The sequence below is a fragment of the Ochotona princeps genome, chromosome 2, assembly GCF_030435755.1.
Source record: "Ochotona princeps isolate mOchPri1 chromosome 2, mOchPri1.hap1, whole genome shotgun sequence".
Lineage (NCBI taxonomy): Eukaryota > Metazoa > Chordata > Mammalia > Lagomorpha > Ochotonidae > Ochotona > Ochotona princeps.
The window spans coordinates 106,359,381-106,373,933 of NC_080833.1; the positions used below are offsets into that span (position 1 = coordinate 106,359,381).

General features: G+C 50.9%; 1 protein-coding gene across 1 annotated transcript; it reads right to left on the reverse strand.

Annotated features, from left to right (window-relative positions):
* Positions 1-10,767: 10,767 nt before the first annotated feature.
* Positions 10,768-12,558, reverse strand: LINGO4 (leucine rich repeat and Ig domain containing 4). Its single transcript, XM_004588911.2, has one exon. The coding sequence runs from the start codon at positions 12,550-12,552 to the stop codon at positions 10,768-10,770; it is 1,785 nt and encodes a 594-aa protein (XP_004588968.2). The 5' UTR covers positions 12,553-12,558.
* Positions 12,559-14,553: the final 1,995 nt, after the last annotated feature.

Sequence of the window (14,553 nt, forward strand, 5' to 3'; positions counted from 1 at the left end):
GGGGCCCGCCCTCTCCGGGGTGTCAGGGACCACAGCTCCGCGCCACTAGCCCAAATAAGGGGGTCTTTTCTGTGGGTTTCTTCAGGCGGCGGTTTGCTTTGGAAGATTGAATTTCAGCTCTCGCGCCCTGGGCCCCGGACCGTTAGGAACGGTTGGATTCGGCTCTCGCCCGAGTGTGGTAAGGAGCTGGCGAGCCCCGCCTGCGCCCTCAGAGCCCCGCACCCGCCCTGCAGTGGGACAGCCTCTGCACGGACCGCAGTCACCATGCTACCTCGCACACGATGGGCATCAATGAGTGAATGCAAGCTTTTTATCTTTATTCAACGAAGGAGATGTGTTTGGGCTTCAGATTTTCCTCTTCATTTAAAAAAAAAAATCGGTGTTTTGGTCAACCATACATGCATATTCTGTAGCACTAAAGAGAAAAAAAGCTTACTGCGAGATGTGTCTCTCCTTCGGAGACAGACATTGCTGCCAATTTGTGAGGTTTCCCACAGATACTGTACACCTAACAGACATTTATGCGAGTGTATAATTCCTACCTAGTTAGCATCTATACTAATTTGCAATTTCTCTTTTGGTAATTAGAGCTCTGCATAACAGCAGATGGTAATCTGCTTCATGAGTTATATTAAGCAAGTCCTTTCACATGATCTAGATATGCAACCATACTTCATCTTGTCCTTGTGTATTTGTATGGTTAATAATTAAAATGCTTGGGGTGACATGATAGCTCATTCTGGCTAATCCTCCACCTGCAAGCACTTCGTATCCCATATGGGCGCTGGTTTTAGTCCTGGCTGCTCTACTTTCCATTCAAGCTCCCTGCTTGTGGCCTGGGAAAACAGTTCAGGATGGCCCAAATCCTTGGGACCCCGCACCACGTAGGCTTCTGGATTCAAATCAGCTCAGACAGTTGTGGCCATTTGGGAATAATAATAATGGGTGGAAGATCTGTCTCTCCTCCTCTCCATAAATCTGAGTTGCCTTTTCAATAAAAATACATATTTTAAAAATAATTAAAATGCAAATATTAAATACGTATTTTTTAGTTTGGAAAGATATAATCTTGCACATTCCCATTCCCTCACAAACATTCTAAATCTTCATCAGTTTTTTTCTATAAAACATCTGTTTATATATGCTGTATTTTATTTATTGTTCTATTAGCTTTTTGGATTGTGAAAAGTTAAAAATGTTTTCATATTTTCATTTGTCTTATGTCTTTTATTTTGTCTGGTGGCTTAAAATCAGACAAATGGTTTAAAGTTTTCCTAAAAATATATGTAGTTGAGCTTATCAATGTTGTCTTTTAGAACTTCTGTGTTTCATATCACATTTAGAAAATCCCCCACTGCTTAAGATACTTTTTAAAATGCCTGTGTTTTCTTTAAATACTTTTGTAGTGATCTTTGTGTTTGTGAATAAATGTCGGATTCATCCAAAGTTTAAGAAGGAGATATAACTTTAAAAAAAATAACTACTTATTTGAGAGGCCAAGAAAAATGGAGAAAGATAATAAATTTCTTTTTTTTTTAAAGCTTTATTTATTTGTATTGGAAAGTCAGATATACAGAGAAGAGGAGAGATGGTGAAGAAGATTTTCCATCTGTGACTCACTCCCCAAGCGGCTGCAATGGCTTGGAGCTGCACCGATCTGAAGCTAGTGCCTGGAGCCTCTTCTAGGTCTCCCACGGGGGTGCAGGGTCCTCACACCGTGCTCGAACTGTTTCCCCAGGCCACAAGCGGGGAGCTGGACTGGAAGCGGGGCTGCCAGGATTAGAACTGACAATCATATGGATCCTGGCGCGCATTAGGTGAGGACTTTAGGCACTAGATTGCCGCGCTGGACCCAAGATAATTAATTTCTACTTGCTTGTTCACTCCCCAGTGATTGCAATATCTGGATTTGGGTCTTATGTTTCCACAGTCATACTCCACCCAGCAGTATCCCCTGAATAAGAGGTAGGGTTCCTATCTAGAAAAACTACAGCTATGGGCCCACTATTTCTTCTTCTTCTTTTTTAAATATATTTTTATGGGGCCCGGCGGCGTGGCCTAGCGGCTAAAGTCCTCGCCTTGAAAGCCCTGGGATCCCATATGGGCGCCGGTTCTAATCCCGGCAGCTCCACTTCCCATCCAGCTCCCTGCTTGTGGCCTGGGAAAGCAGTCGAGGCCGGCCCAAAGCTTTGGGATACTGCACCCGCATGGGAGACCCGGAAGAGGTTCCTGGTTCCCGGCATCGAATTGGCACGTACCGGCCCATTGCGGCTCACTTGGGGAGTGAATCATCGGATGGAAGATCTTCCTCTCTGTCTCTCCTCCTCTGTATATCCGGCTTTCCAATAATAATAAAATCTTAAAAATATATATATATATATATTTTTTTTGAATTATGTGGTCCACTATTTCTTCTTTCCCCTTCTTTTGGCATATTGATGAGTTGAGGACTTCAGGGAGGGGAATTAGTGTTACTGCTCCAGAGACTTTAATCTGCAAATCTCACTGACCCTATCATCCCCTCTACACAGAGTGGGGGTAGAGTTCCCTAAAATGCAGCCCACCTAATGAAGTTATTGGGTCTAAACTTTTGAAGTGAAGATACTGATCTCCTTCCAAGCAAAGCCTCTGTTTTTCTGCCCACAGGCTAATGTATACCAGTTTGTCATAACTTATGTTAGGTCTTACCTTCCTACTTAACATGGGAATTAATACAGAGAGGCACATGTTAAGAGTTACTTGTCAGCAACAGGAAGATACTTGTATAGTGCTAAGAGGGAACACATAGCAATGGTTTAAATGGAACCTAATGAGCTGCTTGGGCAAGGTCCTGTGTCGTTGAGTCCCTAGCACATAGGTAGTAATTGAAGCTGCAAGTGTGGGTGAGATTGCCTAAAGAGAACTAAGTGACATTATTTATTTATAAGATCTGTCTGCTGGTTCGCTCCACAAGTGGCCACAACAGCCAGAGCTGAGCTGATCCAAAGCTCCTACATGGGTGTAGGATCCCAAGGCTTTGGGCAGTCCTTGACTGCTTTCCCAGGCCACAAGCAGGGAGCTGGGTGGGAAGTGGAACAGCTAGGACACGAACCAGTGCCCTGGTGAGGACTTTAACCACTGTGAGCTACAGCCCAAAGCCCAACTAAGTGACTTTAGCAGTGAATGGAGGGCATAGTTGGATATGCCTGGGACTCCGACACTATAGGAGAAAGCACAGAGGCCAAGAGTGCCTGGAGGAAGGGCTGCCACGCAGCTGCTGCAGCAGAGAGAAGTGAGATGGGACTTTGTGCTTATCACATAGGGTGATGTCTGAGAAGCTGTTTGGGTGAAGAAGCAGATGGGAAAGAATCACATCTGTTGATTAAACAAGAAGCAAAAACAGGGCCCGGCACGATGGCTTAGTGGCTAAAGTCCTTGCCTTGCACGTGCCGGGATCCTATATGGTCACCGGTTCTAATCCCAGTGGCCCGCTTCCCATCTATCTCCCTGCTTGTGACCTGGGAAAGCAGTGGAGGACAGCCCAAAGCCTTGGGACCCTGCACCCGCGTGGGAGACCTGGAAGAGCTCCTGGCTCCTGGCTTCAGATTTGCTTAGTTTCAGCCGTTGCGGTCACCTGGGGAGTGAAACATCGGATGGAAGATCTTCTCTCTGTCTCTTCTCTGTATATCTGCCTTTCCAATAAAAATAAAATAAATCTTTAAAAAAAAAGAACCAAAAATAATGACAGTAAATGAGAAAGATAAATAGCCAGGCTTTGTTTTTTTGTTTCAATCAGGCCTGGAATGCCTTCATGCATAAACACTTGCATTTTTGTTTTGTTCTGTAAAGATTTTATTTTTGTTGGAAAGGCAGATTTTACAAAGAGAAGAAGAGACAAAGATCTTCCATCTGCTGATTCACTCCCCAAATGGGCACAACTTCTTCTGGCTCTCCCATGTGATTACAGGGTCCCAAGGTTTTGGGCCATTCTCGACTGCTTTCCCAGGCCACAAGCAGGGAGCTGGATGGGAAGTGGAGCAACTGGAATATGAATCAGCACCCATTTGGGATACCGATGCCATAGGGCTGAGGATTAGCCTATACTTCACTGCTCCAGCCCTGAATTGTGATATATATATTTTTAAAGTTGAGGAGTAGCTCAAATACAGGGAAGCTTATCCCATGTTGCTATAAAAAGCACAAACCTATATTATGGACCCACATCATCTTCTGGCTTTAGTTGGGAGGAGAGTGGGCAAAAATGAGAAAACTGGATACAAGTCCAAAAAGAGAGATTAATAAAAATTGAGACACAGGAGGGATTTCTTACTCATAGCAGTGAAAAGCCAGGTGAAATGGTTTTTCCTGGAGACTTTTAAAGAGAATCAGCTGCTGCCTGGGTAGGAAGGGTGAGAAGCAGAAGAACTTTAGGTGAGATGATTCCAAACTCACGCTGATCATTGTGTATTGGGACTTGTTCCTGGTGAAGTTATTTTTACAAAATGTAAAAACTTGCTTCTCCCCATTTCTTTTTTTTTTTAAGATTTATTTATTTTTATTGGAAAGGTAGATATACAGAGAGAAGAGAGAGAGAGAGAGAGGAAGATTTTCTGTCCAATGATTCACTCCCCAAGTGGCTGCAACGGCCGGAGCTGAGTCGATCCAAAACCAGGAACCAGGAGCTTCTTCTGGGTCACCCAGGTGTTTGCAGAGTCCCAAGGCTTTGGGCCGTCCTCCACTGCTTTCCCAGCCCACAAGCATAGAGCTGCATGGGAAGTGGGCTGCTGGGATTAGAACTGGCGCCCATATGGGATCCCAGCACATGCAAGGTGAGGACTTAGCCACTGAGCCATTGTGCTGGGCCCTCCATCTGTAGTATCTTTAGCATCTTTGCTGACTAACATTGTTTGCATGAAAATTCTTTCGTGTGAAACAAGAACTGAGGTCGCCTTCACCTTTTCACATGAAACTCCTCACAACACTATGAATTTGAGAAGGCTGGGACCAGAAGAAGATCCTTTGTTGGGACCCAGTCATTGCATTTTTACCTTTTTGAGTCCTGGAATTTCTGCTCATTTCTGTGGGTCCCTGAGGCAGAGCCGGTCAGGACATTGGGATTAAGAATGAAAATACCAAAACCAAAGCCCACACAGCCCTCAGCTGCCTGAGTCAGGTGTGTTAGAAGCAAGGCAAAGGTTAGTCCTGGCGCTGAGAGGCGCTGGGAGGCAGAGATGTATGGCAATGTAGTGGAAAAGTGTATAGATTTTGAATTAGACAACCCTAAATTTAAACTGCAGCTCCCTCACTAACTAGCCCTGTACACTTGAGTAGCTTAACCTACTTGACCTTTAGTTCCATCCACTGAGATAAACACCTAGCTAGAGGATTGACCTGAGGATTAAATCTAAAATCTTTAGCCTAGTGACTAAAGCCCTCACCTTGCCGGGATCCCACATGGGTGCCAGTTCGTGTCCTGGCAACTCTACTTCCCATACAGCACCCTGTTCCTGGCCTGGGAAAGCAGTCGAAGACAGCCCAAAACCTTGGGACCCTGCACCTGCGTGGGAGACCCGGAAAAGGCTCCGGACTCCTGGTTTCTGATCAGCTCAGCTCTAGTCGTTGTAGCCACTTGGGGAGTGAACCATCGGACGGAAGATCTTCCTCTCTGTCTCTCCTTCTCTCTATATCTGCCTTTCCAATAAAAGTAAATAAATCTTACAAAAAAAAAAAAAAAAAACCTCACAGAGATCTATTGACAAGGGATAGGCATTTAGTCTGGTCCTTGCTTGATAGCCTTGTTTGGGTGGGTCCCTGTCCCCTCCTAGGGGAAGCTTAGAGGAATCTACCCTACCCTGCATTTTAGGTTCAATGATGGACACTGTGCTGTTGAAATTTTGGGGAGGTAATTTTGGGAAGTCCACACCCAGGAAGCCCTCCACCCAATAATCCAGAAAGGAAGGAGAGGAGAAGTTGGGGTGTCTATACCTACATCCATCAAAACTCCCATGTGGGCTGGGCTAGGCCACAGCACCCAACAGCATGCGTGAGAGATGGGATTGGAATAGAACTGACCAGGCAGCTGCATCTAGCAGTATAAACACTGCTGTGGCAGGTGACAGACTGAACCTGACCCTGGCTGGCACACGCAAGATTCAAATCTAAAGTCATCCTAGGTGAGGTTTCTTGGGGGACTCCACAACCAGATCACTGGACTCAGACCCCATCCACATTATATGTGGTCTGATCATAGCGTATCAAGACTGGGCCTCCTCAGCTGTTGATGCTGGTGCATTGAACAGCACGCTCAGATACTCATGAGGACATGACAGCCAGCTCAGCAGAGGATGTCAAGTACCCCATCAAAGGATGGAAAGCAGAACATGTTGGAACTTCTTCCTAGCCAAGCTTTGTAACACGTTCCGGGGCCCATGGATGCACAAAGGTGGACTTGGTCAGCAAATAGATCTTAGAAAGATATTTTCAACCCTGATGCAATGAAATCAATGATGACATGTCAGAACTATCAGGGCCACTCAAACAACAACACCCTTGGAACATTTTCCCGCATATTAGGGTCTCTAAGGCATTAAAGGACCATTCCTTATCCTTGGGTGCTGATGTAGTTTGACAGCAAGGAGCAGCTCTGTCCTGTTTCCATCCCCCACTGTGGACACAGGAGAAAAAAACAACTAAAACACTTGTCCTATCCACCTTTCTGCACATCTTGGCCATTCCTACCCTAATCGAAGACCCCCTGGGCATGCATCCCTTGCAACTATGTAAACAATGCAAAAGAAAACAAAAAGAACTTCTGTCTAATGTAGACTAGGTTCTAATTCCTGAGATCCTCCCCTGGCTTGCCAGGTGTATTCTCCTGGCATATTCTCCTCATTAAGCCTGGCTAGCTGGCTTACTGCTAACAATAATAAAAGGTTTCAGTACTCCTCCTCTCTTGGTACTACTGTTCCACTCTGGGCAGAGCCTTGAGTAGATTTTCCCCGGGAAGTGGTACGTTAACATCCCTGACCAAGCATGGAGCATGACCCACCTACTCCGGTCTCAGCGACATCCATTCAGCAGCCTGTATAGACACAGCTGAGCTAACAGCAGTCTTCCCCAGGCAGGAAAGGGAAGAACAGCTGTGGAGATGATTGGACAAGCTGCAAAAATTCTCATCCTGGTAACCTTGTTACAGTAGAGAGGCTTCTCTCCTTGAAGTATTCTGGAAAAGCCTAGAAAAGGGTGTAAGCGGTGGGAGCAAGGAGTAACTGATTGTGTTCCTTGGGGGATGCTTTGTGCACCAACCAGAACTTAACCTACACCAAGGGCACGCAGTCTCCAGAGCTGCACCATCCAGTATAGTCTCCAAGTGGTTACATGGGGCTATTGAGCACTTGCAAATGAACTAACTGAACATTTGAGAAGAATGGAAACCTTTTGTACATGTTAGGAGCAAGCAGAATGTGTGACTCTATTTTTCCAAGTTGCTTTTAGGAAATCTAAATACGGATAAAATATTTCTGATTAAAAATTTAGTGACTGAGGGACTGACATGTTGGCTCAACAAGATACTCTTCCACCTATAAGCACCTGCATCTGATATGGGCATTGTTCATGTCCCAGCTTCTCTACTTTCAATCTAGTTCCCTGTAAAATGGTGTGGGAAACAGCATAGGATGGCTTAATCCTTGGACCCCTGTACCTGTGTGAGAGACCCGAAAGAAGCTCCTGGCTCCTGGCTTCAGATCTGCTCAGTTCCAGCCATTGCGGCCATCTGGGGAGTGAACCAGCAGATGGAGTACCTCTCTGTCCTTCTCTCTCTGTAAAAATCTCCCTTTCCAATAAAAATAAACAAATTCTAAAAAATTTAGTGATTGGGGCCTGGCGTGGTAGCCTAACGGCTAAAGTTCTTACCTTCCATGTGCGAGGTTCCCATATGGGCACCGTTCATATACCGGCTGCTCCACTTCCCATCCAGCTCCCTGCTTGTGGCCTGACAAAGCAGTCAAGGACGGTCAGAAGCCTTGGGATCCTGCACCCACGTGGGAGATCCAGAAGAAGCTCCTGACTCCTGGCTTTGGATTGGCTCAGCTCTGGCCGTTGCAGTCACTTGAGGAGTGAACCAGGGGTGAAGATCTTTTTCTGTCTCTCCTTCTCTCTGTAAATCTGCCTTCCCAATAAATAAATAGATATTTAAAAAAAAATTAGTAACTGAATTAAGATTGTGATAAGTATAAAATATACACCAGTGTGAAAAACGTTGAGTATTTAAAAACTAATTTCTATATGCTTGATAAGTTATCAAAATGATAATAGTTTGGGTATGTTGGATTAAATAAAATATGGTAGTAAAATCAATTTTATCCATTTTATTTTGATTTTTTAAAAGACTTACTTGTTTTTATTAGAAAGTCATATTTACAGAGATGAGACAGAGAGGAGCTCTTCCATCTGCTGGTTCACTCTCCAAGTAGCCATAATGGCCAGAGCTGAGCCAATCCGAAGTCAGGAGCCAGGAGCTTCTTCCGGGTTTCCCACGTGGGCACAGGGTCCCAAGGCATTGCTTTCCCAGGCCAGAAACAGGGAGCTGGAAGGAAAGTTGGGCTGCCAGGACATGAACGGGCACCCATATGGGATCCCAGGCACATGCAAGGTGAGGACTTTGGCCGCTAGGCTACTGCGCTGGGCCCCTCATTTTGATTTTTTAACAAACGAACAAACAAACAAACAAAAAACCAAAACATGTTTGTAAGAGCGACAATATCTTCCATTTGCTGGTTTATCCCCTGCCCCCAGAAATGCCCACAGCAGCTGGGGCTGGCCAAGGTTGAATTTCATCTGAGTTTCCCACCAGGATGGTAGAGACCCCAGTCTGTGAGCCATCACCTGCTGCTTCCCATGGTGTGCAGTGCTCATCACTGGGCCAAATGCCTGTTCCTCTTTTTCATTTCTTTCATGTGGCTCCCAGAAAATGTAAATTACATGTTACTGAATCTGGTTTCTACTGGGCAGTGCTGCTGAGAGCACTGAGGAGTTCTGGGGGCTTTGGGCAGCAGCTTTCTCCCATTCCAGACCTCCTCGGGAGCTTCCTAGAGGTGCCCCCAAACCACCGCGGGGCTTGGCCACTGCTGTGCAGTGCTATGAGGGCAGCTAGAACATTTGAGACCGGGTCCCAGCCGCATCCGCTGCTGGTGGCGGGAAGGGCGGGGCTGGAACAGGATAAGCTGCAGATGGGAGAAGGTTGCAGGAAGCATTTTGTGTGCGCTGGGCTGGGGTATGCTAGGGGCTCAATGATATCCCCTTTCCAGGAACACTTTGGGCTTCTCAGATTCACTCTGGCTCCTAGCTAACGAGATTGCCTGTCCTTTCGCGGAAGTGGGCTGCGCTGCCTCATATGCGCCGGCTCTTGGCTCCTGGCAGGGACACTTGGAGCTGAGACCCTTCCTAGCCAGGATAGCGGCCTCAGGAATCAGCGCGGCGCTTTTGCGCACGCGCCTGAGCGCTTCGGCCTCGGGGTGGATGGGAGCCGCAGAAGGCGGAGGGGAGCTGAGGACACGGGGCAGATGCTGCTGCGGAGAAAAGGGCTCCCGGGCGCCTCGTGACTCTTCACTTCTCGGCGGCTCCTCCTCTCCACCGTCCGCCCTCCCTGCAGATGATGCTGAGCCTGTGGCCCCCATCTCTCCCCGTCCTCAGCACTGCTTTGTGGGAGCTCTGTTTTGTCCTCTCATAGAGGCACACAGTCCTGGGAGGGGAGCCTGCCGTGGCAGCCCCTGCCCTGCCTTCCAGTCCTGAGTCCCCACACAGCTTCCCAGTGGGCGGGGTTGAACACAGCCTAGAGGTGATGAGAGCTGCAGAGGAGTGGTGCAAATGAATGGGCAGGCTGCCCCTGCTGTATCCTGGCCCCTTGCCCCCTACAGGGCATCAGAGATCTATGTCCCAGGAATGGGAGGGAGGTCCTAGCGAGGATTCATCTGTCTTCCATGGACTATGAACAGCTGTGAGGTTGAGAGTACTGAGCTATCCAGGTACTCCAGGCCTCCTTACCCTGTTTGTCATGCTGGGTTGGCTAGAGCAGAGGCCGTGGAGAGGCAGGATATGGAAGGATATGGAAGGTGCAGCAAAGGGCAGAAACAGACCGAAGGAAAGAAAATCCCAGAAATGGCGCTGAGTGCCGGCTGCTGCTGTCACGGCCCGTTTGGCAGCCCGTTTAATGACGTAACAGAGAGGGAGGTGGTGGAGGCTCATGCAGACACAGCACTAAGTGCATCTTGTGTCTTCCCATGCTGGCGTGGACACCCATCTCGGTTACAGCTGAGGGGCTCTGGACTCTCGCTGCTTGCATCCAGGGACTGCAGTGGCCTGGGGATGGGCTCCCGGAGGCTCTTTGCTGCCTGTTCCCTCTCCCCCCTGAAGCAAATACAGCTGTGGCTGGCAGCTAGCATTGCTTATGAAAGTGTGTGAGTACAGAAAGCTCAGTGGTCAGGCTAGGTGCCTTGATTCCCCTGTGTGTGTATGTGTGTGTATGTGTGTGCATGTCTGTCTATCTGGGTGTGTGAGAAAAGCCTAGAGTGACCACAGAGCCCGGATCCGCAGCTCCTGGGACCCTAGAGGAGAGATGAAGGGCACAGACCCTCTCTCAAGGCAGCGCTAGTTGCTGGCACAGTGCAGTCAGGATTGGGGGGGTGGGGAAGTAGGGGCTGCTTGGTACCAGGTTCTGGTTCAAGTGCCTTCCTTCCTCCTCCTCCCTGCAGCATCTGAAGCCCCCACCCAGCATAGGGAAAGAAAAGGTCAGAAGAGCTTGGCAGTGACGCGGTTACCCCCAGAGTTCTTATCCCCAGAAGGCCGAGGGGCCACGAAGTCAAAGGTCACGTGGTGCTTGACCCGGCCCTTGCCCTTGCTCCAGAGGGCAATCAGGCCAAAGCAGAGAGTCACTGAGGTGAGGAAGGGGAGGAAGCCGACGGCCAGCACCATGGCCACACCTCTGCCATCCAGGAAGAAAGGCCGGGGGATCCCAGGCATGGTGATGTTGGGGTCTGAGAGAGTGCCGTTGGGCGTTTGCACGTGGATCACCTCCAGCCAGGTCCTCAGGGAGTCATTCCCGGCTACGTTGCTGACCACACAGACATAGGCCCCTCTGTCCCGTAGCTGCACCGAGCGGATATCTAGCGTCCCATCGGCCAGGACCCTGATTCTCCCAGTCCTTCCCAGCCATGCCCCTTGGGGCCTCCTCCAGGAGACTGTGGGGGCTGGGTCACCATCTCCGGAGCAGGAGAACATGGCATGTCCCCCCTCCTCAGCGATGACCCACCGAGGCCCGGATTTCCGGATCAGGGCTGGCTGGCAGGTGAAGTGCCCTGGGGGCAGGATGTCCGAGAAGTCCCTTAGGCTCTTGCCCTGGACGTGCTGGGGGCCGGCACAGGCAGGTGGGGAGGTGCCGAAGTCCAGGCGGCGACGCAGCCGCAGCAGCCACAGCAGGCGGCAGTCGCAGGTCAGGGGGTTGCCGGACAGCCTCAGGGTGACCAGCTTATTCGGAGAAGGGAAGGCCGTCTCCTCTAACGTCTGAAGGGCATTGTTGGCCACGTCCAGGAGGTGAAAGGCGGTCAGGCCGTGGAAGGCATGGGCGGCGATGGAGGTGAGGCATGCCCCTGACAGCCGGAGCTCCTGCAGCCGTGCCAAGGGGCTGAGGCGTCGGGCTGGGATGGCCGAGATGGGGTTCTGAGACAGGTCCAGGACCCTGAGGAAGCTCAGGTGGTATAGCGCCTGGAAAGGCACCGAGCTCAGATTGCAACGGGTAATGGCCAGGCTGCTAAGGTTGAGCCCGGCCAGACTGCCAGGGTCCAGGGCTTCCAAGGATGGCCAGTGATGGATCTCCAACTCTTTAAGCTGCCCCAGCCCCTGGAGGGCCCCCGCCGGCAACCTCTCAATATCCAATTCCCGGAGCCTCAAGACCAGCAGGGTTGGGAGGCGGGCCAGTGCAAGGCCGGGCACAGTGCTGAGGTTGCAGCGCTCCAGGGTGAGGGTGCTCAGCTTGGTCAGCCCCGTGAAGGCCCCCGGTGCCACAAACACCAAGTGGTTGTCCCCAACCTCCAGCTGCTGAAGGTTGCCCAGCTCTGCAAACGTCCCATCGAGGAAGAGAACGATCTGGTTGAGGCGCAGGTCCAGCAGCGTGAGCGCAAACAGGCCTGAGAAGACCCCTGGCCCCACGATACGTAGACGATTGCCCTGCAGCCTCAGGGTAAGCAGGTGCTGCAGGCCCTGGAACGCCCCAGGCTCCAAGGTGGACAGCTGGTTGTGGCTGAGGTCTAGTTCCCTGAGCAGGCCTAGGCGGGAAAGCATGCCCCGCTGTAGCCCCCACAGGCGGTTCCCACTCAGGTCTAGGAGTTCAGCGTCCAGCGGGAGGCCACCAGGCACAGCCTCCAGTCGCCTGTGGCCGCAGAGTACAGCCCTGGGCTGGGAGGTGCAGTCGCATGGGGCAGGGCAGCTGCCACTGCTCCCCCAAGGCAGCAGGAGCAGGAGCAGGAGACGGGGCCAGAGGGGCAAGGCTGGTTTTGGTGTCTCAGTGGCTGCATCCATGCCCTCCTCAGTCCTGGAACACAGGAGGACACAGGCCTTATTGGAACAGGACCTGAGACGCCAGCACCCCCTGGACTTCCCTGACTCCCTCCTCATTCGAGGGGGGCAGAAGGCCATTTATCCAGCTCAGCACTGCTGACAGCAAAGGCAAATAGGACACAGAACCAGGAAGAATTCTGGGGCGCTGCATCCCTGGGGCTTTCTGGGGCTCCTCTTTGAGGAATCTCTTTTTCTCCCCCACTCAGCCCTGGATCCCTGGCAAAGTGGTAGCTAGCTCACCAGCTCGTGGAACCCTAGGGGAGCTTGCCTCGGGTGTGCAAAGTTGTGTGGAATGGGAGACTGGGAGCAGCAGGGTAGGTAGCTGTGTCTCCCAGGAATGGATTTTCTCCTAAGCCTGAGAGATCCAGGTGTGCCCACAGGTCCAGACTCTGTTATCTGTTCCCTGATGTATCCTCCCCAGCCCTGGACCCTACTGCGGCTCCACCCACCATATTGTGTGCCCATGGCTTTGGCTAAGGCTCTGGGAGTTCGAGTACTTGGCCCAGAGCCCTTATGCCCTGTTGAAGACAGAGGTCCTCACCTTGTCTAAGTCACCCCAGGCTGGGAACCATGCAGGTGTCTGCTGTATTCCCACCCCCAGGCCCTGTTTGAGCCTGAACCCGGACTGGCAGAGCCAGTCTCCCCCAAGAATGCCCATGTGGCAGGCAACCAAACTGCACGTTAGCCCACGGCCCGGGATGCAGGGATCTTTGGATGTGAAAGCTGGGATTCTTCACAAGAACCCCCAGAGGCAAGCCCAAATTGGGATGTGTGAGGGACCCAAAGGATGCATGTGCTTGGAGTTGTGAGTCCATCGCCTCTCTGACTGTGGCTCAGTGTGTGAGTTGGATAGCACACTCCTCGCCCCCTTGGCCTGAGCTTCCTCCATGATGTAGGAGACAGAGTGTGAGCCAGGGAATCATGGCTGAGTGAGGTGGAACAGCATTGGCCCAGATGTGGTGGCGTAGTGGGGAAAGGGGCCTAGGCTGGCACAGTGGGTATCTGGACACAGACACAGACACTGGGCAGAAACTGCCCAGTTACAGGGGGTCCTAGAAACTGGGTGCCCGGGCAGGAGCGTGAAGGTGGCAGGTGGGCTGGAGAAGGGATGGAGGTGGTAAGAATTCCTTGACTCACCCTGTTCATCACCAACAGGGACACCCCTCTACCTGCACCCAGGCAATGGGGTTGCACATCTGGGCTTCTCACTGGCTGCTGGCCCTGCTCATTGTTGGGGCTTCAGACTCTCTAGACCCTGAGGCTACACCCCTGGTAGAAATAAGGCGAGGCAGTTGAAGAGCTTCTTCCACTCTCTATCCACTCCTCTAGAAGGGCTGCCTGCTGGACGTCCTGTAGGCACCTCAGAGGACTGTGGCTGCTGGCAAACTAATGGCCAGAAGTGCAGAGATATGCGGGGCAACCTGCTGGGGCTCAAGGCTGAGAAGGAACAGCTAGGGCTGCTGCACAGACCTAACAGGTACTCCCCTGGCATGCACTGACCAGCCTGCCGGAAGCTCTCCAGGGACAGTACTGTCCCAACTTCCCTCCCCCTCTCTGTGCCTCTCTTCTGGGAAGTCCACCTGACATCCAGCTCTCCATCACTGCTGCTGCGGTCCCTGCTTCTACTTGCCGCTCTGCATTCAGCAAAAAGAGCAGTGAGGCATGAAATCAGCCCCTCTTCCTCCCTGCTCCTGTGATCCCCAAGCCGGTTGGGCCAGGGGCTGGGGACCAACCACTCTTATTGACAAGGTGGCTCATTTCGTCATCACAAACTTCTCTTGCCAAGCAAACCTCCTCCCGCTTGCCCTCCATCCCATGGCTATAGGACTGGCTTCCGGCCACTTTGCAGGAAGACACAGGTGTGGGAACCTCTTGTTTCTTTCTGTTAGTGGGGTGGGGTCTGGGGCATCACCCCCTTGCGCCCGCTAAGATGAGGAGCATTTGTGCTGCTCTACATGGTGG

Bases quoted from the DNA above. Each gene is read 5' to 3' on its own strand.
- LINGO4 (XM_004588911.2), bottom strand. From the start codon at position 12,552: ATGGATGCAGCCACTGAGACACCAAAACCAGCCTTGCCCCTCTGGCCC.